General features: G+C 40.9%; 1 protein-coding gene across 4 annotated transcripts; it reads right to left on the bottom strand.

Annotated features, from left to right (window-relative positions):
- Nucleotides 1-1,073: 1,073 nt before the first annotated feature.
- On the bottom strand, nucleotides 1,074-25,574 carry DET1 (DET1, COP1 ubiquitin ligase partner). Of its 4 annotated transcripts, none has more exons than XM_025391707.1 (7): nucleotides 25,411-25,574; nucleotides 23,278-23,347; nucleotides 18,668-18,774; nucleotides 17,682-18,532; nucleotides 14,387-14,574; nucleotides 5,059-5,250; nucleotides 1,074-1,734 (listed from the first exon to the last, which is right to left on the bottom strand). In XM_025391707.1, exons 2-7 carry the CDS (start codon nucleotides 23,298-23,300, stop codon nucleotides 1,545-1,547), a joined length of 1,551 nt encoding a protein of 516 aa, XP_025247492.1. In that variant the 5' UTR covers nucleotides 23,301-23,347; nucleotides 25,411-25,574; the 3' UTR covers nucleotides 1,074-1,544. The 4 variants fall into 4 exon arrangements, with proteins under 4 accessions (XP_025247492.1, XP_025247489.1, XP_025247491.1 ...); XM_025391708.1 differs by having other exon boundaries at nucleotides 1,077-1,734; nucleotides 18,672-18,774; nucleotides 25,411-25,471; XM_025391704.1 differs by having other exon boundaries at nucleotides 17,682-18,774.
- Between the last annotated feature and the right edge of the window lie 1,773 nt (nucleotides 25,575-27,347).

The following is a 27,347-nucleotide window of genomic DNA, read 5'->3' as shown; positions in this document are numbered from 1 at the left end:
GCTGCAGCTGTATTCGCTTATTTACCATGTTCATACTTCCATGCCTTTGTATATGCTGGGGCTCTCCTTGAAACATCTTCAACCCTTGGTCATACAATACACTCCCACTGATCCAACTCCAGTGCTCTTCCCCAGTATATTTTTCTTTTTCTGCCCTTCCTTCATCTCTCTCCACTGTCCCTAGGGAAACACAATTAGAGCTATTATTGTACTGTATTATAATAATCTGTCTATCTCTCTCCTCATCCTTGGCATCCTGACACAGTTTCCACTTGACTCATAGTAGGTGCTCAAATCCTGCACTGAATGCTGAATGAGACTGAATTTAGCTGTTCCACTTTGATCCCACTGAAATTAGATGAACTGTTTTTGGTGGGACTCAGGATTTCATATCACATTTCTTATTTTCCCAAAGAAAGTCAGTCTGAATGGCAGAGGAAATACAGGGTTCAGCTCTTTGCATCCATGGCCCTTTCACAGTCTGCTCTGGAACCCAACATTTCAAAGCTACCTTCAAAGTCAGATGTTACTAAACAAGGCTACTACACTACTGGTGGATACATTATGCAGATGAAACATAAACAGGCTGGCAAGAGTTGAGAATGTGACAGAGGATGTGGCTAGGGTCACCAGGTGTTTGTGGGATGGCTGTGATGGCTCAGCCATCCAGGAACAGCCAGTCTGGTCTCTGTAGGGACACCTGCGGCTTGCCAGCTCCCACTACCCAAATTACAGTACGTGCTACACAGTATTTGTTTCTGCCATGGCCAAGGAGAGCTGCTCACTCTTCCACCTGCATGACACAGATGGTACAGATGGGAGCATGCTTCCACATGAGGATGTGCAATTACACCCAGTTCCTCCAGCTGTGACAATTACTAAGAGAAAACCCGAGGGAAGGAAACAATCCTGGCAGATAACTGTCTTCCCTGCTGGCGCTTACCACTTAGTTCTCCCAGGAACAGCTGCTGCATCTATGGCCTCCCATCTCTTTTACAGTCCTTCCTGGAACCCAAGTACTTGAAAAGCATTCAGTATGATAGGAACATAAAGCAGTCATCGAAGCATATATATTTAAGTATGAAAATACCATGGCTTTATTTTTCTCTTAAAAAGATAGTCGTGCTTATGGGTTAAATGGAAAGGATGTACATCGTTCTCATGAGTAAACAAGATTTAACTGCTTTCAGATGCAAACCATAATGCCAAAGAAGTGACACGAAGGGGGTAAAAGTCTAATGCTTTCATCTTCACAGCAATCAAATGCAAAGTAAAGCAAAAATGAAATGGACTTACTTAATGCTGGGCATTCCCACAGGGAAAATGTAAGAGGATATTATATCGATCAGTAGCAGTATTGTATACAATTTAAAAATTCCTTTAGGTTGAGCCACCCTCACTCTTCTCTCTGGCTCTCTCCCATCTGAGGTATAGCAGGCTGGAACTAACAGAGCTAGTAGTCAGGAGTTTTTGCTTTGGAGTCCACTGAGATAAGTGGGTGGCAAAGTCTTGGAAGACCAGATAACTTGGCTCTGGTGAGGCACCTACGTGCAGCAGTGTCGCATATGGAAGTTGACGACATACTCAGCATTAGTCCTCTGCACAGAAATAGCAAAAGGCTCAAAAGGGTGAAAGGTGAAGGCAACAAGGCGTCGCACTGTGTGGTTGATGGGGCGGCCCAATAACCCCGCCTGGATCTCAAACTTGAGCAGGCCTGAGTCCCGGGCATAGAACCTAAAAAGAACAAGGACAGAGACAGAGAAAGAGGGGAAGTATTGATATCCACCATCAAACAGAAATCTAGACAGCAGGGGAATGTGACAGACAAGTCATTATTTTACCTTATTCATGAAATCTCCTTTTATATCAGCCCCAGGTTATCAGAACTATAAAATCACCTTGGTATGATCAGCTCATTTAGTGAAGAGTGATTATAAATTTTACTATGTTGCACTGAGTCACTGGTCATTTCTCTTTCCTGAGATGACTCAGTTTTACAGTCCTAATTATAGCCTCTCCGCTTCCAGACGCTCCTGCCTCAAGATTGTCTAGGCCAGGGCTAAAAATGAAATGAAAGCCACGTGTGTAATTTTAAATTTTCAGGTAGCCATACTGAAAAAAATAAAAATAAAAAGAGGAAATTTAAATAATACATTTTATTTACTCTAATATATCCAAAATATTGTAATTTCAACCTATAATCAATATGAAACTATTAGTGAGATATTTCTCTTTTTTTTTTTTTGGAAATCTGGTGTGTATTTGACACTTGAGCACATCTCAACTTGAACTAGCCACATTTTAAGTGCTCAATAGCCACATGTGGCTAGTGGCTACCATATTGGACAGTGTGGATCTAGGCTCACCTTTGAGTTTTTCATATTTAAGAATAAATTCTTTTAAAAGGTTCTTTTTCATGCTCAGAAACAAAATACTAAGTAGTGTTTAATTTTTCATCTAATATGTGAGACTAAAGATGCTTCCATCCATCCTAGTATTTAAATACCTTTACCATATGCAAAATAAATGCCCTATGGTTTGGAGAACTACTGATGATTAGTGAGTGGAGGCTGAATGGCTGAGGCAGGTGGGGGTGGGGTGGCAGGGAGGATTCTAGAAAATAAAAAGCCCTGAATTAAAGAGTCCTATAATCTCCTTTTGGAAATGCAATATATAAGCAGACCTAAAGATATTTATACCTTTTGACTCAATAATCCCATATCCAAGAATTTATATCCTCAGAATTTGATTTAAATGAAGTAACTAGTACATGAATAAAGATGACTGCTATGGCATTTGTTTTAATGTAAAAATATAGAAAGAGAATAAATGCTCAGTGATGGGGGAATAGTTAAATAAATCATGGTACGTCTATTTGATAGAATACACCATCATTAGGACTATAATTGTGAGGACTATGTATAATAACAACATGAAATAATGTTTATAAAATAAAAACAGACTACAAAAAATGATGCTGTGATTACAAGTGTGTAAATGTAAATATGCACACTGACAAAGACTAGACTGGATTATACAGTAAAGACATTGGAGGAATGGTATTCTGTCTTCAAATGTCCTTAATATTCCTTATATTTCTCATTTTAAATTAAAAATATAAAGAATTATAAGAGAAACCCCTTCATTCAGGAGCAATAGCATTTCCAAATTTTAGATTCATCTTCTCCAATTAGAAAAGTAGGAAAGTCAGAAAGGAGAGAGAAATGTATCTCATGGTACTTGACTCGTATTAGATGAGGCCCATCTTTTTTATGTGTAAAAAACACACAGCCCTACTCCCAAAATCCCCAAACACAAAGGGATTGTAATTTAAAGTGGGTTGTTTGAGTTTCTAAATCTCACTCCCACTTTACAGGACATATGGGTAAATAAGAAATATAGTAAATACTATCCCAGGGATGCAATGAGCAAAATCTAGAATTTGGAGAACACTAGAGGAAAAACAACCTAATTTCCTCAATAATTTCATTGCAAAGAAAATAAAAGGGGGAAGAAGAACCTACAGAATAAAAATGACTGGGCCAGGCACAGTGGCTCATGCCTGTAATCCCAGCACTTTGGGAGGCTGAGGTGGGTGGATCACCTGAGGTCAAGATTTCAAGGCCAGCCTGGCCAACATGGTGAAACCCCATCTCTACAAAAACACAAAAATTAGCCAGGTGTGGTGGCAGGCGCCTGTAATTCCAGCTACTTGGGAGGCTGAGGCAGCAGAACTGCTTGATCCCGGGAGGCAGAGGTTGCAGTGAGTTGAGATCGTGCACTCCAGCCTGGGCAACAGACAGAGACTCCGTCTCAAAAAAAAAAAAAAAAAAAAAAAAGACTGAAGGGACCAAATGCAATGCATGAACCTTGTATGGATCTGATGCAAACAAATTAACCATAAAAAGAATATCTGTAAGACAACAGGGATATATAAAAACTGACTAGATGTTTGAAGATATTAAAGATTTTTTGTTAATTTTTTAGAGATGGGGTAATAGTGTTACTTGTTTTGCTAGGATAACTTGGATTTCCTTTAAAAATAACCTCAGACAGTGGTGGGAAGGGGAGGGAGCAGTGGTGGTGATGGAAATAGGTGAGACAGGAGCAGTCACAAGCTGGTAACTGTTCAAGTGGGTGATGAGTACATGAAGGTTTATTACGCTCTTCTACTTTTTGTATATGTTTTTCCATATACAACTTTCCATAATAAATAAAAATATTAACTAGTTTTTGGAACTTGACTCTAATTTCCCAAAGGAAATATTATAAATGGTGATTAATTATACAGAATATGTCACACAGGCCCATTTAATACACAAGGAGGCTGGATGATGAAATATATCTATCATAAAGATCTAACTACCAGTTTCTATGTGACAAAGACCTTCCAAGCTCCAGCCTAGAGCTCCAGGAACACACCCACCTTGAGGTAACTCCACTAGTGACAGTAATTCCAGCTCCTCCCGCTAATACTATTATAGCACACAGAACAGGCTCCATGTATGGAGAGACAGATGGGTCTGTGAACTAGACTTCTGTGAGGAAAGAATTTCTTGTAAGACGTCAGTTTCAAAGTTCTAACAATAACACAGCAGTCTACATTCCAAAATTCCTCCAAGTGAGGAAGCATGAGTTTCTTCTAAATCTGTCAGCAGTTCCCCAAATTGTCTCTGCTACTTTTTCTATTAGGTAACATAGCAGGATAAAATCTGTGTTAGATACATAATTATAAAGTCTCAATGACAAAAACTATTATGGAATCGTATTAGATTATTAAATGGGAAAGTACAGCTTCCTACCCTGGATACCTTTAAAAGAGGACAACACTTATCTGAATTAGATGTTCTGATGAGAAGCAGAGAGTAGGAATAATTTATGAGACTAGTACCTAAATGATCGTAGCACTCACCGCATTATAGAAATAGCCTGCCTTTCAACCTTACCCATGAGTACGAGTGGAGACAGTCACAATCAAATGATGTCCAGAAGAAGAGAAAAGAAAGCAGGCCATCTTCAGCCCTTGAGCAGTTTGTAGCTATAGCAGTGACACTGTACCTGATTGGGTGATCTCCACAAGTCTTGGGCCGCTCCATGACAGATACCCACTTGTCATCATAACTGAAGAGAGACAAATCCAGATAGGGGCTACCGCTGTAAGACTGAGCACTGATGGGGAGCTGACCCAGCAGCCGGCGTACTGCCTCTGTGTGCCCTCCATACTTGGCATTTATAATAGTGTCTTTGAACCTAAACAAAAGGGCCGGTGAGGAAGGCTTTGTTAGTGAGTACACAAAGCTGTCTTGGATTTTAAATTGACAAATATATATCTAAGAACAACTCATTCTTTAAATACAAATTAAAACCTAGGTAATGAATTAAGACAGAACTCTCTCTCACACATTACAAGTCTGGCCAGCTACAAATACTTTTAAAAAGCAAAACATATAACTAAAAATGGAAAACAACAAATTACTTTAGAAATGTGTTTGGGTTTTGGGTTTTTTTTATTTTGAGACAGGGTCTCGCTTTGTTGCCCAGGCGGGAGTACAGTGGTGTGATCTCAGCTCACTGCAGCCTTGACCTCCCCGGCTGAAGCATTCCTCCCACCTCAGCCCCCAGAGTAGTTGGGACTACAGGCACATGCCACCACGCCCAGCTAATTTTTGTATTTTTTATAGAGATGGAATTTCGCTATGTTGCTCAGGCTGGCCTTGAACTCCTGGGTTCAACTGATCTGCCCGCCTTAGCCTCCTAAAATGCTAGGATTACAGACATGAGCCACCACACCCGGCCCTACTTTAGAAGTTAACAAAGACTCTACAAACAAGTTTGAAATGAGTATAACTAGTTTATGACAACTATTTCTACTCTTTTCTAATAACAGCTCAACTGGGTTTGAAAAAGGTCAAGAACTTACTTTCCCCAAATAATTGCCTTAGACTGAATTAGGAAGGAGTTATAGAGAACAGAAGCAGCCTTTGACTCTTCTTGGGATCACCCACTTCCAGCAAGCCTTTCACAAATAAATTACCCATTCTTTGTTTAAATAAAATTTGGAAACTAGCTACTTATACTCCTGCAGAAACACCAGTATCTAGAAGAACAGTAACAGACATAGAGAGTCATATATCTCACTTATCTTTGAAAATAATGACAAAGCAGTTATTTCTCATGACTATAACAAATGCTAAGTTTTATTTTATTTTTTTTAGAGACAGGTTCTGGCTGTGTTGCCCAGGCTGGAGGGCAGTAGCACAACCTCAGCTCACTGCTACCCCCACCTCTCCTGGGCTCAAGCAATCCTCCCACCTCAGCTTCCCAAGTAGCCAGGAACACAGGTGCGTGCCACCACACCCAGCTAACTTTTTTTTTTCGTAGAGACAGGGTCTCGCCATGTTGCCCAGATTGGTCTTCAACTCCTGGCCTCAAGCAATCCATCTGCCTCAGCCTTCCAAAGTGCTGGGATTACAAGCGTGTGCCACCGTGCCTGGCCACAAAACTAAATTTAATACTCTTTGACAAGTACTTCTATTCTTCTGGAAATCTGCCCTAAGGAATCACTCCTACATGCAGAAAAATCTCTGTGCACATTCATACAGCACTGTTTATAGAGGAAGAAAAAATAAAAAGCTAATGGAAAACTACCATTTTCAAAGATTATATGGTAACAGGAAATGTTTATCACATCTGTAAATAAAAGAAGTAGGATACAATACTGTCTATGTAATATGGCTAAAAACACAAAGAAAACAAAAACTCACACTTAAAGCGAAGACTGGCAGAAACACATTAAAATGTTAATAGTCGTATAATGACATTTTGAAGTTTTTCCTTATTTTTCACTTTCCTACACCTTCGTAGAAAGAATGTCAACTGTCTATCAGTATATATATATTTTAAACCTCTATATTCAAGCATATCATACGGTTCAACAATCAAGGGGATATAAATTTTTTTTAGTCTGGGAGAAAAGTATAATATCTCATCCCTGAAACAAATGGAATAAAAAAACTTCAGCGTTCCTAACTCTCATGAGACTAGAAAGATTAATTAGTTGAGGGTAATTTTTATTTTCACTATTAACCTACGGTATTAGGTGGACATGAACACTTTTCCGCTCCCCCTAAAGAAAGCCTAGCAAGCAACACTGCTTTTCCATTACTCCTCCTGACAGTAATTTTCACAGCCTCAGTATAAATCATAAAAATAAATCTTGGGCCAAATAGAGCTTATTTCTTCCCTTTCATTTGAGCTGAAATAAAAGATCCTGGACACTTTGGTTTTCAGCAAAGATCTGGCACCATCTCATCTACACCTTAGCCCTGCCTGACTCACTGACTCGCTGGCTTTCAAAGGTAAAATCATGGGGGCTGGTTCACAGCTTTGTGATGACCACAAATCAAAGCATCTGTGATAATCTACAGGTTGAAGCAGTTCCTCTTCCTCTGCAGCACCTACCACCTCCACTCTCCATGCTCCCCACTGATTAAAAGCAGTCACTCCCTTTGATGTCTTCACACTTTAGCTCCTGCCTCAGCGTCACTCTGTCCCGCCATACCTCTCTTAATTCTCGGTAATTTCAAAATCCTCAGAGATGTTCTTTACAGCACCATAGCCTCCTACTAGTTCCTTGACCTCCTCTCAACCTCAACTGCTTATTCCACAGTCACACCCTCAACCTCACCATTACCAACGACTGCAAACCCTCTCTAGTCACAGGGTAGACCGTCACGCTCTCCAACCATCTTTTCTCCCATCTTCCTGGCTCACTCCCTCTATTCGTCCCAACTTCAGCAATCCTTCAACCCCTACAGGACCTATAATCCACTGATTCTATCAACTTCTTGCCATCCTACACTCTCATCATATCCTCTCTTCCTTCCTTCCACATAAGATGAAATCACTAAATAATCCATTGCACACATCCTCAACAATCTTAAATTATCTTATGGTACTTGCTTAGAAAAACTATAACCTCCAGTTAAGCTCAACTTTGCCTATTCCTTGCCTGTACTACTTGGTTTTCTCTATGGCTGTAGAAAAATATACAATGCTCACTTTAAACTTATGGCCATGAACTTTATGTAGGCTCTTAATGCTGCAGGGCACTCGTATTACATTTCCATAGTCCTTCCAGACTCCCACGCTCTTCCACGACTATTTCATCTCCCCTCTTCCATGCTGACTCTTAGCTAATGGCATCACTTACTTTGTTACTGACAAATGGAAGTTAGCAGAAGATAACTTTTTTAAAGCTCCCATCAGCACATCTACCCAACATTTGTACATATATAACTTTCTGTGCTCCCATGCAAGGCAAATCCATCTGCCAGTGCACCAACCCAGCCCTTCTCATACACTTAAGCAGTTCTTCCACTTTCCTAAACTGTTTCCCCTTCTCTACAGGATCAGTCCCATCTGTATGCAAACATGCCATTTTTCCCTCATCTAAAAAATAACAAAAAACAAAATCTAACACCACCTACCTCTCCAGCTAATGCACCACTTTTCAGCTCCCATTGTAATAAAACTCCTCAAAACACTGTTCCATACTGTCCAACTTTTCTCCTCCCATTCTTTCTTAAACCCACCCTGAAGAGGCTTTCACCCCTACCATCTTACTCAAACCTACTCTTGTCAAGGTTACCAATGATCTCGATGCTGCTAACTCCAATAAGTTAATTTTCAGTCCCTATTGTACTGAAAATTGTCAGGTGGCTGTGACACAGCTAACACTCCTTTGAGAAACTATGAGACACCTCCACTTACAGAACTTTTGATCCTCTCCCCTAAACCTGCTCTACCCACAGGTTTACAGTTTAATGGCAACTCTCTCTTGCAAGTTGTTCAATCCAAAAATGTTAGAATTATCTTTGACTTTGTTCTTTCATAGCCCACAGACCATCCTCCATTAATCCACTGGGCTCTAACCTTCAAAATACATTGAGAATATAATTACTTACTATTCCCAATGCTACCACCCTGATCCAAGCCACCACCATTAAACAACAAATAATCACAGAGGACTTGGTATGTGCCAGACACTCTTCTAGGTGCTTAGGATACATTAGTGGACAGTAAAGAACTTAAATCCTAGTGGCAGGAAACAGAATGCCATAGTTATACTTACTGGATCACTGCAAAAGTCTCTTAACTGGTATCCCTGCTGCCACCCTATCTGCCTACATTCTCATCTTAACAGAACAGCCAGAGTGACTCTGTTAAAACATAAGTGAGACTATGTCATTCCTCTGCTCAAACGTGACACAATCTACCTCATCTATAGTTAAAGCCAAGACTATAGAATGGCCCTATGTATCTGCCTACCTCCCCACCCCAAATCAGGTCTCTGACCCTATTTCCAACTACTCTGCCCCTTGCTCACTCCGGTCCAGCCACCCTGGCCTTCCTGCTGTCCCTCAAATGCATCAGATCCACCTCAGGGCCTTTAGATATGCTATTCCTTTTGCTGGGTATATTCTTCTTCCTGCTATCCACATGGCTTGCCCCCTGACTTCCTTCAAAAGCTTTCTCAACCACCACCTTCTCAGTGAAGCCTATGCCAACAACTCTACTAGGAAAACTGACAATCTCTTCTTAATATACTCAAACTTACCAGTATTCTAACAATTTTTTTTTTCCTTGGACACATTCTTCTTGGACTCCTCCACTCTCGTGCTTCCAAATGGTCTGACAGGTGGACAGTCATTCTGCAAATTCCCTTTATCATTATCCTCAGGACTCTCTTTGCCTCTCTCCAGTGTCAGACTATTTCCTACATACCATTCTTTTGTGGTCTATTGAAGTACATCTCCATAGGCTTCCTTAGAAAAGGTACATGAGAGGTAATCTTTTCAGACTTCACAGGTTTGAAAATGTCTCTATTCCACTCTATCATTTGGATATAGAATTCTAAATTGTGGCCAGGCATGGTGGCTCACGCCTATAATCCCAGCTCTCAGGGAGTCAGAGGCGGGAGGATAGCCTGAGCACAGGAGTTCGAGACCTGCCGGGGTAACATAGCGAGACCCCGTTCTCCACAAAAAGGAAAAAAAAAAAAAAAAAAGACAGAATTCTAAATTGCAAATCACCCTTTTCATAGACTTCTGAGGGCCTGATTTTAATGACTTCAAGCTTTCGGTATTATTGATAAGTCTGATGTCATTATGATGACATTGTTTTTACACGTGAAATGTATGTTCTTTCTCAAAGTTTTCACAATGTTCTCTTCATCCCCAATGTTCCAAAATTTCATGATGATATGCCTCTCAGTGTGGGTCTTTTTCATTGACTATACTGGATACTAGATGAATCCAGTGGTGCACTGATAAAGGTTTAATTTTTCTCAGGGGAAAAAAGCCATGATTTGTAGTGCTTGCTGATTTCTGTGGTGTAAATCTTCCTGCCAAGGTACCAATGTGACATTACTCAATGTGCAGTTGCCAAGAGAAGAGCAGTAGCACCTTATTATATAGTATTTACACCATATAGATAAAATAGATGAAAAAACCACAAGAGCCTAAGTAACAGTAAAATAGGAAATAATTTGGAAATAATTTTTAATAATGACCTTGTTTAACAATCAGCTTGCAAAAATTCCTGAAAGTTTAACAGTCAGATCTCATGAGCCAGTACAAGCCAGCTCCAGCACTGGATGGTCCTGCCAATCTAAAAATTTATGTTCTTCAGTCCTGGGAAACTATCCCATTATTTCTCCACTTTAGGTTCTCCACTGCTTCTTCAGGAATTAGCCAGATATTTGACCTCCTAGGCAGATACTCTGGTTTTTTTTTTTAATGTTTCTCTTCTATGTCCCTTCTCTTATCAATTTACTCTACTTTCTTGGAGAGTTCCTCCACCACATCTAACAAATTTTAAATTTCCAAAAGTTTCTCATTGTTCTAGGAATGTTCCCGTTTTTGCTTGGTTTGTTCGTTTGTTTTTGAGACGGAGTCTCACTCTGTCGCCCAGGCTGGAGTGCAGTGGCGCAAACTCAGCTCACTGCAAGCTCCGCCTCCTGGGTTCACGCCATTCTCCTGCCTCAGCCTCCCGAGTAGCTGGGACTACAGGTGCCTGCCATCATGCCTGGCTAATTTTTTTTGTATTTTTTTCTTTTAGTAGAGACAGGGTTTCACCGTGTTAGCCAGGATGGTCTCGATCTCCTGACCTCATGACCCGCCTGCCTCGGCCTCCCAAAGTGCTGGGATTACAGGCGTGAGCCACCCTGCCCAGCTAGAATGTTCCTGTTTTTATACTTTAAATTGTTTCAGTGAATGTAACATTGTTTTCTTTTTTTTTTGAGATAGGGTCTTACTTTGTCACCCACTGTGGAATGCAGTAGCTTGATCTCAGTTCACTGCAACCTCCGCCTCCCAGGTTCAAGCAATCTTCCTGCCTCAGCCCCTCCAAGTAGCTGGGATGACAGGTGCATGCCACCAAACTCAGCTAATTTTTTTGCTTTTTGGGAGACCAGTCATGTTCCCCAGGCTGGTCTTGAACTCCTGAGCTCAAGCAATCAGTCCACGCCAACCTCCCACAGTGCTAGGATTAAAGGCATAAGCCACCATGCCAGGCGTGTTTCCTTACTCTTTATTCTTTATTCTGTTTGTTTTGTGTTGGTGTCTTTTAGAATAAAGGCTTTCCTTAAATGACTCATGATCCTTGGTGTCTATTTTTATTCTTGAACATTTATTTTGACCTATAAGGGTCCCAATTTCATTGATTTTTACCAAAAGATTACTGGGAAAAGATTACTATAAAATTTAGCATTTAGAACCATGTGTTCACAAGAAGTAAAAAAAAAATTTCAATTTATATATACATTGTATTTTCAATGTAGCAAAGTATGATTAGTGGTCAACAAAATATGTTAGCATACAATTGGGTTGGGGACATAGAATAGACATACAAATTTGAGAATCAGAAGAAGCAATGTAAAATTCCCAATTATGGGTATAATTTGCCATGAATTTTTCATATAAAATACTTGAATACCAAATTACTATGGTAATTAGCATCCTTTTGTTATATTTTAAAGTGTTATTTTAAATGTCAATGTTTAATATACACTGAAAATATCATCCTCTACAACTATTAAATTTAGTAGAAACAGAAAAAAAAATTTAAAAATCAACTTAAAAATATGTGAGGGTACCCCAATTTTTCAAAATCTTTTAGTGGTAAAGTAAAATCCTTAAGATCGCTGAGCTAGAATATACAACCTGTCCCCTTGGTTTTTTCTGGAGCTTTCTGTAATTTTGTTTAATTCCGGATGTATTCTGAAATAATTTTTGGAAAACAATTTCTTCTAATTCCTGGATAACTTCATTCATTCAGCAAATACCTACTGAGCTCCTCCCACAGGGCAGACACTGGCCTTGGTGTTGTGCATACGGCAGTGGACATAATAGACAAAATCCCTGCCCTCATGGAGCTTATCATCTGGTGACTTCTTTGATGTCTTGACTGAGTGCACCCATCTTTTGTTGCTTTTGTTTTATTGTTTTTGAGACAGGGTCTTGCTCTGTCACCCAGGCTGGAGTGCAGTGGCGCGCTCATGGCTCATTGCAACCTTTGCCTCCCAGGCTCAAGTAATCCTCCCACCTCAGCCTCCCTAGTAGCTGGGACTACAGGCATGTGCCACCACACTCAGTTATTTTTATTTTTATTTTTTTGGCATTTTTTGTAAAGACAGGGTTTTGCCATGTTGCCTAGGCTGGTCTTGAAACTTGGGCTCGAGCGATCCACCTGCCTTGGCCTCCCAAAGTGTTGGGATTACAGGCATGAGCCACCACGCTCAGACTGTTACTTGTCAATTACCTGCTTAATTTTGAAGCAAATTTTAAAAGAAAATTCATCCCAAAATGAAAAAAAGCAAAATCTGACTCATGTTCTGTATATAAAAATTCTTCTATACTGAACAGATACTAAGGCAGAAGATTTGTGTGAACCAAAGAAAAAGGAAAACGCAAGACAGTTGTCTGAACTCAGTAGCCATCTATCTATAATCAGGTACTATCTCTTTATATAAATATGATGCCACTGCATTAACATATTTGTTTTTCCCAGTGGCAGTAATGCTTATTCTGATTCATCCACTCACTGTGGTCTGATCCATCTTTGGACCCAGAACAGGTATTTTTCCATTACTGCCTAAAGTAAGGGAAACAATTTAAGTATGTGAAATATGATGAGGCACTAACTAAAGTAGGATTTAGTTTAGGCCCTTGGCCCAAAGGAACCATTTGTTTCATAATAATGCACTACGGCAATTATTAGAAGCTCTGGTTCATAGGAGGACCTTGCTGACTGGGGGGTATATATTTAGGGTGACCTAAGTGATTTGTAAAGGCATTCCAGGTGTCAATATCTGTAAGTCTCCTCTTTGTGTTGGTCAGTTTTCCTAGGGAAGAATCTCTAATCTCCTGCCTGGAGGGTACAAGCGTGGATGCCATATCTGGGAAGGGGGGTAGGACTCTTACCCTTCCGTATGTCAACTTTCACCTAATTCCTGTTTTTAGTATAACATGTCTCATCCTTACTTTTAAATATACCTCATAAACCTGAGACCAGAGCCCATCTGGTTCAATCTGTTCAGAGAATAAACTTCCAGCCTTCTGCAGAGGTAGAAGAGATAGTCACTTAGCTATGTAGACTCAGAAAAGGGATCTAGAGGGTCTGACTGCTCCTTTTAAGAACTTTACCAATCCTCCTCATTTCAGCCTACCTCACAGATACCTTCAGAAGTACTAAGAGGCACCTGGGACCTCCAACTTCCTGACCCTTTCCTGAGTTCTCTGGTGTAAGGCAGCTTGTTTCTTGATGACTAAGCTCTGCAGCCTTGAGTTTCTGCTCTCTGAGGTATGCTAAGTCAGTTCTCATTCATTCCCTGGCTTTTCAGCTTTTAAAACTTTGTTAATATGTCCTATCTCCCATCGTCTCCTCTCCTATTCTCTTCGTTCTTACAGGTTTATACCTTCCTTTATTGTCATTTTAGTGGGACTTAGCGATGGAGCAAAGATAAATACATGTGTTCAACATATCATGTTTAACCAAAAGTTCTAAAATTATTTCCTTATTCATTCAATAAACATAAGTGCTTGACAGTGTACCACTGAGGATACAGCAATAAATGAAGACACAGCCTCTATCTTTCTGCAGCTCACATGCAGTCTAGAAAGAATCACAGACAATGCACAAATAATTCCACAGGTGCTGAGATAGAAAGAAGTTCAGGAAGAAACAAGGGGTTATAATAGGCAGACTGACCAAAGCTATGTGGACAGACAGAATAAGAGACGGTTTCCTAGAGACAATAGCTATTGGCCTAACACCAATTTTTCTAAAAAAAAATAAGACTGTTGAGTCTGGTACAGCAGCTTACCGGCGCTGGATCTGCCTTGCAAAATTGTTGCTAGAAGCTGAGCAGGGAAACTGGACTTCACTGTGCAGGGTAGCATTACGAAAAAGGTCACAGAAGTTCTCAAAGAGCTCCAAAAGCTCATCTGACGTATTCTCAAACACAGCAATCACCTCTGTTGTCACCATATTGTATACCACAAAGAAAGATGCCTGCAGAAGAAAAGAGAGAGAGGTATAGGACAGCTGAGTATAATGCCATGCCTAGGAAACTTATCACTTGGCTGAAAATTCAAGGCATGAATTTTCCAACAACAACAACAACAACAAGCAAACACCTCAGCTTTACCACTGAGGTGGAAACATGGCTCCAAGTGGTTCTGGGAAAATAGGAAGCAACCGTGGGATTTATCAATTGAGAGCCTCAATGTTGCCAGATTTCCCACTGTATCTGTGCTGCTAGAATTACTGAGATGGCCAGCATATAAGTATAAAAAGGTTTTAAATTTTCATTTCAAACTGTGCAAATTCAGTATTTTTCCTTCCAAATGTTTATTCCCTACTTGCTCCCCAACCCACCCTGAGATAAAAAGCACTTCTTAAAATGCCAGATTTAATTTTCTTTCCTGTTGAGAAAGTGATTTGCAGCCTGGGGCTGCCTGTTGGCAAATTATTTCCTCTTGTATGTGTACAGTTGAAAGTTCAATTTAGGGGTATTTATTTTTCCCTCTTAATATTTCTAACATGCAGAGAGACATCTTAAGTACATCTTGTTCTAAACTGCCCAGGCAAGTTGTATACAAGCAGGGTACTGCTGAACAAATGAAAAATCAGATAGGCATTTTCCACTTTTTTCTTCATAAATGTTCTTTCAGCCAAGAGCATTTGTAAAATACATTTGAGATTTGTAGCAATTAAGATCAGAGGGGGAACCTGAAAAGCATTCAAATGCCATAGGTGACAGAGTTACTGCTTTTTCTAAATGGGCCCTCGGTGGCTAGCCCTCTTCCTTTAAACTTCCAGTGCTGTGCTCTGCCTAACAAGGAAGTTCCAAGAACCCCTAATTTTTGTTACAGTGAATGTAGCAGTGTGAATCATCTACTTCTGACAGGACCCTAGAAGTTCTCAGACCACTAGGATTAGTACTTCAGCCTCCTATGATTGAGTTTAAATCTCAATTACCAATTTCTGGAGCCACTCGACCCACCTGTTTTACTAGTTATTAGTGCTTCTCAGAGCTTACATTACATGGCTTTTGCAGTCACCTGCAAATTAAATTTGGCTGTAAATTAAAGAGGCTAGAAGGTAACCTGAGAATAATGCTCATAATATTACCGAGGCCTTGTGTTTGGATGTACTTTTTACTTATTAATCTTACTGGAACCTATCAAATTAAACTGGGGGAGGAGTGCAGAGGACAACTAGGGCAGAAAGATTGGGTTTAGAGTTACAAACTGTATAAGCAAAGCATAGAGCCCTAGTTATGTCGCTAGCTACGACTTATTGTAGCTACCAGAAAAAACTAGGCCACCTTTTAGCAAAGAAGAAAAGAATAATCTCAAAGGCAGCAGTCACAGACAACTTACTACCTCCAAAATAAAAAGGCAATTATAGCTCAAACCTAAATAAAGATTGATTCATGTCCTTTCTATAGCCCTGGACAACACTTTGATCCTATCAGGGCTTCACCAGAATCTCTCATAATTACATGGATATAAAATTACTCAAACATTTACTAGCCTTCCCTCCAAGGCAGACTGGGAAGTAAAGAACAGGAGGATAGAGAAGTCAAGGACTTCACTGCAATATCCCATGATACATAAGACGAACCAGATGCTCACCTGTGATTGCTCAATGGGCGACTTCATCATTGATAGGGCAGAAAAAACATCCACAAAAAATGATCTCTAACCATATTACTCCCATACTTTTTTTTAGAACACATAAACTACAATTCAGAAGGAAAATGTTAGAAGATATTTTACCACAGGTAACTGGTGAGATTATAGGACATGATACCCTGTACAGAATCTGTTAATGGTAGAATCAGCTACAGGTCAGTAAGAGATACCAAACTCAGCTGGCCGCGGTGGCTCACGCCTGTAATCCCAGCACTTTGGGAGGCCGAGGCGGGCGGATCACGAGGTCAGGAGATCGAGACCATCCTGGCTAACACGGTGAAACCCCATCTCTACTAAAAATACAAAAAATTAGCCGGGCGTGGTGGTGCGTGCCTGTAGTCCCAGCTACTCGGAGGCTGAGGCAGGAGAATGGCGTGAACCCAGGAGGCGTAGCTTGCAGTGAGCCGAGATGGTGCCACTGCACTCCAGCCTGGGTGACAAAGTGAGACTCCGTCTCAAAAAAAAAAAAAGAAGAGATACCAAACTCAGTTGACTTCATGATTTACTGATTTGCTGGTTGTTCTGAATTTCCAAACTAGTGTCTAAGGAGACAATCTGCAAACAGGAGAACTGGGGGGACAAAGGTGTAGCAAGGTAGTTCTCTAACTTGGTCAACACTGAAGTGGAGAGGTTTTCAAAGACAAATGCCCAAATTACCCTGAATTTCAATATAGTGTTTCAACCCCCAAATCTTAGCAGTTCTGTGCTCTTTATATCACCTTATTCCCTTTTGGGAAATGCTTCTTCCCCCTACTGAAAGAAAGGCATTCTTCCCCTAAACTGAAAAACCTTTAAGACTTGTTGTCCTGATGACTTTCCTCATGGATCATCAATTTTGGCTTCTTTGATCTCTTCACTGCTCTACAAGCTATGTCCCAGCATGTGGGCAAGGTCAGGGTAAAGTCACAGAACTTAATTCCGCCAAATGAGTGCACCTGTTAGTTACCTTATAAATAGGACTTTACGGAGAAGTAAATTATGAACCATTTAAGGATGAAAGTGGGGTTATTTAGAGAATTTTCTTTTTTGTATCGTATACTCATTCTCATTGCCATTACTAAAATGGCCAGACCAATAAGCACAATCTTACAAAATCAAGAGGTTATCCATAAGTAGTCCAAATCTTGACCTTGTAGCATTTGGGCTTCCATCTCATGAGTACCGAAAATGCTCTGCAGAAGAGTTAGGGTAGTAATCAGAGTTGACTATCTTCCTGTCAATGACTTGAACTTTAGCTTCCATTTGTCCAGATAAATACATATGACCAGAGAAAAAAGGAGCTGATTTTAAGTTTGGGCCCTAGGATATCAACTCAGACTACGTGAAATGTCTATTTCTGAGGGGTGGGCTATAAACAGAGAAACCTTCCCATTTTGTCAAGGAGACTGGACAAGTAAAAGGCAGAAGTGCACCTCATACCTGTGATGGATCTGTGACTCGCAGTGTTACTACATCCTCACTAGTGTACTTGATAAACAGATGGTTTTCATCCAGAAGCTGCATTTTCCACATTCGCAGCTGCCGCAGTTGGTCAAAATACTGGAAGAAGCGCCTCTTGGCCATTGCGCTACCATCCTGTTCCGCCCGGCGCCACAAATACACCAGCAACCGGTGTTTGAGGGAATTGATGAAAGGATCCCTAAAGGGATTGGCCATGCCTGTCTGACTGTCCCGCTGTACCTCAGGGAAAACAGCTGACACAGTGAGCAGGTCATCCTCATAGCAAAAGCGGCCAATGGTCCGCACATCAATGAAAGTGCCTTCAGGAGTCACCTGGAAGACATGGATGGTCTGTTGTTGCACAGACAAGATGGCCAGGATGTTTTTGTACAAGTATAGCCCTTGGTTGTGTGACAAGACCACCTTGTCACACTTGAATGTGCGTGTATCACATAAGCGGCCAGTATGAAGGTCAATGATGTGGAGGGAATAGTCTTCTAGAGGGGACCGCGGGTTGGGGGTCACTGATTCACTGTTCCGATATACCTCAAAAAATGGAGGGTGAGGCTCATCCGGGAGGTAGGCAGCTGAGCCCACGATGACACAGCGGCAGTCATCAGTGAAGAGACTACACTCCCGGTTCAGGTGCTCGCCATTGGCTGCAACATTGGTAATGTGCAGCAGGACAAAAAAGCGTTCAAAGAGCCGGCCCCGGATATTCACTGACCGCTGGTCATTGCCATTGGACAGGATTTCTCCTTCATATCCCTGCAGTAGGTCCTCTGCTGCCTGGCAGCCCTGGTACTCATAGATTTCAAGAGATGTCTGGTCTGAAGAAAAAGCAATAAAGTAGCGTCCGTCAGGTGAGAATTTACGCAAAAAACAAGGAGGCTTTTCAACGTTGACAACTGTGAAGTTGGGGAAGACATTCTGATGGAACACTCGGACTTGGTGCCAGTGGGTACCTGCCTTGCCTGAACTGATCCGCCGGCGCTCCAAGCGGTGAATGACATTTTGGTTTTGGATTCTTCGAGGCCTGATGGTAGAAACATGATGATCCATTATCACATCTCTAAACAGAAAAGTAAAGCAGAAGTCAAGAAAATGAAACAAAATTGACCAAAATATAAATATATACAAGTCAAACAGATTTCTCTTCTTATATCCTGAACCTAGGAGCTCCCAGGATGACAGTGACTGGCATTACTGCTTCCCTTTAAGTGGTCCTAACATTTCTAAGTCTAGAAACAGGTCTAAGGGAAGGATCTAGTTCACTAGGAATACCTTCCAAGTATGCTCAGCTGTTGGGAATGTTCAACAGAAAAAAACCTACAACTGCAAATTTGAACAGTATAAGACACATTCGGCCAGGCACGGTGGCTCATGCCTGTAATCCCAACACTTTGGGAGACCGAAGCAAGTGGATCACTTGAGCTCACTAGTTCAAGGCCAGCCTGGAAAACATGGCAAAACCCCGTCTCTACAAAAAAAAAAAGAAAAATTAGCCAGGCATGGTGGCACATGCCTGTAGTTCTAGCTACTTGAGAGGCTGAAGTGGAAGGACTGCTTAAGCTCGGATCATTGAAGCTGCAATGAGCCATGATCACAACACTGCAACAGAGTGAGACTCTATCTCAAACAAACAAACAAAAAAATCATATTCAATGTGTATTCATTCCAGCAAAAAATATTTATTGAGCTGTTAAGATGTCCATATTACCCAAAATAATCTACAGATTCAATATAAACCCTATCAAAATCCTAATAGCACTTTTTACAAAGATAAAAAATTCATCCTAAAATTCATATGGTATGTCAAGGGCCTCCAAATACACAAAATAATTTTGAAAAAGAACAAAGAGGACTCAAGCCTCCTGATTTCAAAATATATTACAAAACCACAGTAATCAAAAAAGTGTGGTACTGGATAAAGACAGGCACAGACAAATGAAATGGCCCACAAATAAACTCTGGCATATATGGTTAAACAATCTTTGATAAGGTACTACTACTACTCAATAGAAAAAGGATAGTCACTTCAGCAAATGGTGTTGGGAAAACTGAATAGCCACATGCAAAAGAATGAAGTCGGACCCTATCTTACACCCTATACAAAAATTAACCCAAAATAGGTCAAGGACCTAAATATAAGACCCATAACTATAAAACTACTAGAAGAAAATACAGGAGGAAAGCTTCATGACATCAGACCTGGCAGTGATTTCTTAGATAAGACACAAAAGGCATAGGCAACCAAGACAAAAACAGACAAATGGGAATACATCAAACTTAAAACTTCTGTAATCAAAGGACACAATCAACAGAGTGAAAGGGCTTTCTACAGGATGGAAGAAAATATTTGCAAATCATATACTGGATAAAGGATTAATATCTAGAACATATAAAGAACTCTTATAACTCAATAACAAAAAATCATATACCCAATTTTAAAATGGTCAAAGTACTTGAATAGACATTTCTCCTATACAAATGGCCAAAAAGCATATGAAAAGATAGATGCTCAACATCACTAATCATCAGAGAAATGTAAATCAAAACTACAATGGGATATCACCTCATGCCCATTAGAATGACTGCTTTTTTTAAAAAAAGAAAATAACAAGTGTCGTTGAGGACATAGAGGAAGCTGAACCCTTGTGCACTGTTGGTGGAAGTGAAAAATAGTACAGCTACTAAGGAAAACAGTATGAAGATTCCTCAAAAAAAATTAGAACTACCATATGATCCAGCAATTCCACTTCTGGGTATAAATCCAAAATAACTGAAAGCAAGATTTCTAAGAGATATCTGCACACCCATGGTTCATATCAGCACTATTCACAGTAGTCAAGAGATGGAAGCAATCCAAAAGTTCATTGATGGATGACTGGATAAACAAAATGTGGTATACACATACAGTGGAATATTATTCAGCCTTCAAAAGGAACAAAATTCTGACAAAATTCATCATTGAACCTTGACGACATGATGTGAAGTCAAATAAGCCAAAAAGACAAATACTGTATGATTCCATTTAAATGAAGTATCAAAAGTAATCAAATTCAACAGCCAGGTGCAGTAGCACACACCTGTAATCCCAGCTACTTGGGAGGCTGAGGTGGACCACTTGAGCCCAGGAGTTTGAGTCTAGCTTGGGCAATAGAGTAAGACCCAATTTCTTAAAAAAAAAAAAAAAAAAAAAACTGTTTTAATTTAAAATGCTTATCATTAAAAAAAGAAAAAAGAATCAAATTCACAGAAACAAAGAAGAATGGTGGTTATCAGGGACTAGCAGGAGGGGAAAAGGAAAGGTGCTGTTTAATGGGTTAGACTTTTCAGATTTTCAAGATGAAAAAGTTCTCAAGATCTATTTCACAACAATGTGAAGATACTTAATACTACTGAACTGTACACTTACAATCGGTTAAGATGGTAAATGTTATGCTATTTTAAAATCACAATAAAAATATGCTTTAATATTTATGGGGCATCTATTATATGGCATAGTCTTCTAAATGTTTTATTATACCTTGATTCAAATCAAAGTTAAATCTCAGGCCATAAAAGTCAACGGCATTTAGTTAAAAACTCAAGTTATAAAGCTGTTGCCAGACAAGGAATAAGCAAACACCACCTTCTCTCCCACTAAAAATGCAGCTATAAAACCTAGAGAATGCATAAGACAGGCATACGAGAAAAACTAATTGGCTAACAATAAAGTACCACTGAATGGGCAGTGAGGTTAACGCTGTCTCCCCCCCGGTCCTCCTGCTGCTTGGAGAGCAAGTGTGTTGCAAGGAAGGTAATTAAAGTCCCAGTTTTGTCATCAGAAGATCAAAAGGGAGACCCCAATGAAACCAGAAGGTACTGAGGAGATATCAGAGGGGGAGGAGCGCAGAAAAGTAACATCATGAAGTTGTTCATGAACTCCCAAGCTGCGCATGTGTGGATCTGGTCCAAATCAGACTAAAGGCTTTGAGATCTGAAATAATCACCACCCAGATCTCAGACTGGACACTGAATGTCACATGCATGGGACAGATCCAAATAGCACTGCAAAGACTTTCTGAAAATTCATCTGCCATTAGAACCATAGCCTAAAGAAAGGGAGTTGCAAATTGCAAATTCCCTGAAGCTAATTAGGTAGACTGCCTACCAAGCCAAAAATTACCAACATTCCTCTTGGGATTTAAACAGGCCCTATCATCTTATAATATTCAAAATGTCTAGGATACAATCCAAAATAATTCAGCATATGAAGTACTAGGAAAAAACTCAATCCAGAAAAGACAATTGACAGACACCAATGTTGAGATGCTACAAAAGTTAGAATTCTCTGAGAAAGATTTTGAAGTATCTGTTATAAAAGTGTTCTAATAAGCAATCACAAACACTCTTGAAATGATGGAAAACCAAAGTCTCAGCTAACAGAAGATATTTCTTAAAGATCCAGATAAGAAGTTTAGAGCTGAAAAGCAATAACCAGCATACAAAACTCTTCTAGCTTCCATAGAATCTAGTAAAAAATTTTTTTTTAATTTAAAAACAATTCTGAAAAAGAATAAAAAACTCGCTGATGGGCTCAAGGGCAGAATAAAGTCATCACAGAAATGAGTCAGTCACCCTGAAGATAGATCAGTATACGTTATCCAAAGTGAACAAAAGACGAGAAAGAAAAAAAAAAAAAAAAAAGACGGAAAAAAAGTCAGTAAAGCCTCAGGGCCCTAGGGAAAATATCAAAAGGTCTAACCCTGATCTTTCGAGAGAGTACATAATCCTAGAACTTTGGGAGGCTGAGGTGGGCAAATTGCTTGAGCCCAGGAGTTCAAGACCAGCCTGGGCAACATGGCAAAACTCCATCTCTACTAAAAATACAAAAAGTAGCCAGGCACAGTGGTGTGCACCTGTAGTCACAGCTACTCAGGAGGCTGAGGTGGGAGGATCACTTGAGCCTGGGAGGCAGAGGCTGAAGTGAGCTGAGATCATGCCACTGCAATCCAGGCTGGGTAACGGAGTGAAACTCTGTCAAAAGAAAGAAAAGAAAAGAAAGAAAGGAAGGAAGGGAAAAAAAACAGGAAGGAAGGGAGGGAGAGAGGGAGGGAGGAAGGAAGGAAGGAAGGAAGGAAGGGAGGAACTTCCCAAATTTGTGTAAAGATATAAATCCTAAATTCAAAAGGTTCAGAGACCCCCCCAAATTCAGGAAGTTTAGCGACCCCCAAATATGATAAATCCAAAGAAATCCATGTCCAGACACATCATAGCTAAAATGGAAAAAAACTAAAAGATACACAGTAAAAATCTCTAAAGTGACCAGATAGAAACCATGTATCACCTACAGAGGAACAATTCAAATGTCTAGATTTCTCATCAGAAACCAAGGAAGTCAGAAAGAAGTGGAACAACATTTTTTAAGTGCTGAAAGATCTGACTCTGTTTCATCATTCAAGTCTCAGCTAATATAGTACCTCCTCAGAAATATTCCCCAGCCACCTTACTTCTGCCCACACGAATCTACTGATACACCCTATTTTATTAATGGTCTTTATCTCTTTCTGAAATTAAGTTATTTGTTTACCTTTTTAGTATCTGTCCCCCCATACCAGAGAGCAGGGAACTGGTCTAATTCCTTGCTGTATTCCCAGCACCTAGGAGAAGGGACAGTTAAGTGCTCATAAACATGTTAAAATGAATTAATGGAGCAACAATTGGCATAAGCCTTGAAGAATAATACACTAAACAAAGTAAAAGAGGAAAAACAGGCCAGATGCATTGGCTCACACCTGTAATCCCAGCACTTTGGGAGGCTGAGGCGGGAAGGTCACAAGGTCAGGAGTTCGAGATGAGCCTGGCCAACATAGTGAAACTCCATCTCCACTAAAAATACGAAAATTAGCTGGGCATGGTGGCGGGCGCCTGTAGCCCCAGCTACTCAGGAGGCTGAGGCAGAAGAATTGCTTGAACCCAGGAGGCAGAGGTTGCAGTGAGCCGAGATTGTACCATTGCACTCCAGCCTAGGTGACAAAGCAAGACTCTGTCTCCAAAGAAAAAAAAAAGGGAACAAACCAGATAAAAAGGTACCTAAAAGACACATTTTAAAAAAGCATGACATGGCACATTTGGGAAACGAGCAATTTCAAGTGGTTAGAGCACAGGAAGCACAGAGTGAGTGATAAGAGAGGCCTAGAAAAAGACTGCAAAGCAGGGGAGGGACTGCATCCAATCTGTATTTCAAAACATAAAATGAGGTATTGAATGTTCAGAATGAGACATTCTGTCTCCTTCTGAAAAGGTTCCAAATGCCTTATATAAGTATATATAATACCCAGTCAAGTTAAAAATGTACATACCTCCATGACTGAGCAAGTTTCCCAAACTGCTAGTCACACCTCATTAATAGGGCCTTGAATCAATTTAGTGAATAGTCTGACATTTTAAAAAATGAAATACAAGAAAATAGAAAATATCAAGCTATCATATATTGCAATAGCAAGCATTGTTTTGTAAAACGTTCGTTTCAATTATATTGGAGTTACACGCACTGAACAAGGACCTAAAATGTATACTGATCTAGAACAGAGCAAGGGTCTGCAAACTACTGCCCTCGGCTCAAATCTAGCCCACCTCTCACCTCCTGGTTTTTTTGGGGTCTCACTCTGTCGCCCAGGCTGGAGTGCAGTGGCACCACCGTGGACCTCCCTGGCTCACGTGATTCTTCTGCCTTGGTCTCCCAAAGTGCTAGGATTACAGGCATGAGCCACCACGCCTGACCCCCACCTCCCAGTTTTTGTAAATAAAATTTCACTGGAACCCTGCCATACCCAATCATTTACATAATGCTTTTGCCCTACAAAGGCAAAGCTGGGCAGCTGAGATGACGCTCTTACTTATGTTTACGGCCCTCATTAGATGGTGATGTTCGACCGACCAATACGCAAACACTGTATTCTGTATGCTCATCACAGTGTTTGACACATGGTAAGTCTCCCTTCTTGAACACTGGATCTATCTAACGGGAAGTTCTGTGCCAACTCAGGCATCCACAGAGACTACTCCCTCTGCCTGGAATGCATTTCCCCTGGCCCTTGCTGTAACTTCTCAAGTTGCAGCTTAAGTGCGGTCTCCTTTAGGAAGTGTTCCCTGACCATCTTATCTAAAACAGGCCTCCCATTATTATATTTTGTCTTCTCCATAGTAATCATCGCAATTGTATTTATACTTCCACTTGCATGGTTGTGTTTAATGTTTGATTCCCTTGCTAACCTGTACCCTCCAGACAGGAAGTAACCAGGTGTACCCTGGTCATCTGGTATTCTCAGAACCTAGCACTGGGGCTGGCACACGGTAGGCATTTGGTACCTTATGGAATGAAAGAAGAAAGCCTGACTGAATTGGGACACTAAACTCACTGTGTGGTACTAAGTCCTTTACCCTCGCTGGGTCTCAGTTTCCCTATGGGGGAAGGTGCACATGTCCCTCAATTCCTTGCAACGGCCTCTAAACCAGAAGGGGATGCCAAGGGGCGGGCACACAAACCCAAAGGGGCGCCCCCGGAAAGAAAAGCCTGGGGCGGGGCCTCAATGGGAAGAGAATTCTGAGGGAGGGAGGGAGGGGGCCGTGGGGCCTCTGGGCATCAGCGTCATGCAGGGAGGAGCCTGCCGGGGAGGGTCTGACGGGCTTGGAGGCTGGGCCAAAAATGATAAGTCCTCACCTGTCTGGTCCAGGCTCAAAGAGCCAGGGCGAGGGACGCCCCAGCCTGTTCCGTGCGCGCCTCCCCCTGCCCCGCCCCCGCCATGCCCCAGGACTCTGGCCCCCGCGGCTGCAAGTTCCCGTTTCCGCCAGTCACCGGAAGTGCGGCCCAGCAAGAAGGGAAGTAAGGGAGAGCGCGGCACTGTTCAGCCGACACCAAGAGATGGTACAGCGCACCCTGGTGCCCGGAGGAAGGATCGAAGCCGTAGAGGCTCCGTGGCTCCGAAGGAAAAAATTAAAATGGCGCCTGACCTGGCCATCCCTGTGAGTTCCAATGGCAGTGTCTCTGCACCTGCTGGGCACGTTTGAAAAAATATGAATAGAATTGATTTTTCACCTATTGATTAGATGCTGAGAAACTTCCTACTCTGTTATCTTCTAGATAGCGAGCGCCTTGAAGACTGAGACTGTATTGATCATCTCCGACTAGCAAGGAATTTGCCATGCTAGTTTTAAGATGGAGTTGATTTTAAAATGGTGTCACTCTGGCTCTCGTAGGTTCCTGCTTCCCTAGCAAAAAGATTTTCAACACCATTAGTTATCAGAGAAATGCAAATCAAAACAATGAGATACCACTTCATACCCTTTAGGATGGCTATAATATCTTTAACAGTAAGATATCACATACTGGTGAGGATGTGGAGAAATCAAAAGCCCCATATGCTGCTGCGGGAATGGGTGCAGTCACTGTGGAAAACAGTTTAGCTGTTCCTCAAAAAGTTAAACATGAAGTTACCATTCAACCCAGAAGTACCTCTAGGTATATAACCAAGAGAAATTAAAACGTGTCCACACAAAAACTTGGACACAAATGTTCATAGTGGTATTATTTGTAGTAGATAACATATGGAAAAAGCCTAAGTGTCCATCAGTAGATGAATGGATAAACAAAAGGTGGTATATCCATATGATAGAATATTATTCAGCATTAAAAGAGGATGAAGTACTGATACTTGCCACAACATGATGGACCTTGAAAACATTCTGCTAAGTGAAAGAAGCCAGTCACAAGAGGTCATGTGTTGTATTACTCCATTTATATGAAACATCCAGAATAGGCAAATCTGTAGAGACAGAAAGTAGATGAGTGGTTTCTGGGGGTAAGGGAAAAGGAGAATAAGGAGTTATTGCTAGTGGATGTGGAGTTTCTTTTTGGGGTGATGAAAATGTACTGATTTAGATAATGGCATTGGTTACACACTTCTGTTAATATACTAAAACCTTCTGAATTGTACATTTTTAAATGGTGAATTGTGTAGAGTATGTCTCAATTTTAAAAAACAAAAAGAACAGTTCTAATTGTCAGATTGTCCCCAGCTTTGTGACTGCGATGGTCTGTGGAGTCAGCCCTGAGTGTGCTGCAATCCTCCCACTTCTCCATTCAGCCTGTCAGATACTGCTGCTCTTCAACGTTCAGCCCAACACCCTCTCACCCCTCCACAGCCCACCCTTGCCCACCCCTGCCCACCATGGGGAAGGTGGGACTTCCCTCTGATTTCTTGTAGGGGAGCCTTTCCTTGAGGAGTGTAGGATTTCAGCCAAAAGTATTCTGGGACATTGAGTTCATCGTAGTTTTCTCTCTACTTTTCTATGCATTTGAAACTTTCCATAATAACAGCAAAAAGGACTCTCTCCTCCAGCCTCCCCGGCACTCAAGCAGCTTGTATATATCTTCGTAGATAAATTTACACTCATGGTTGACCTACATGAAGATAAAACAGTAAGAAGAATTCCCTCTGCTGGAGTGTAGACCCACACTGCCCTTTTCCCGGCATGGTGATAACAGGAGAATAGAATAGGGCCTATGCCTTCTCTTCTCTAATGATCCTTGGCTTGTAAGTATTTTCCCCAACAGACTATTCCTTTTTTATTTTTATTTTTGTAAAGGCAGGTGAGTTG

Source organism: Theropithecus gelada, chromosome 7b (genome assembly GCF_003255815.1).
Source record: "Theropithecus gelada isolate Dixy chromosome 7b, Tgel_1.0, whole genome shotgun sequence".
NCBI lineage: Eukaryota > Metazoa > Chordata > Mammalia > Primates > Cercopithecidae > Theropithecus > Theropithecus gelada.
The sequence above is the reverse complement of the archived record's forward strand: the minus strand, read 5'-3'. Positions and strand labels throughout refer to the sequence as shown.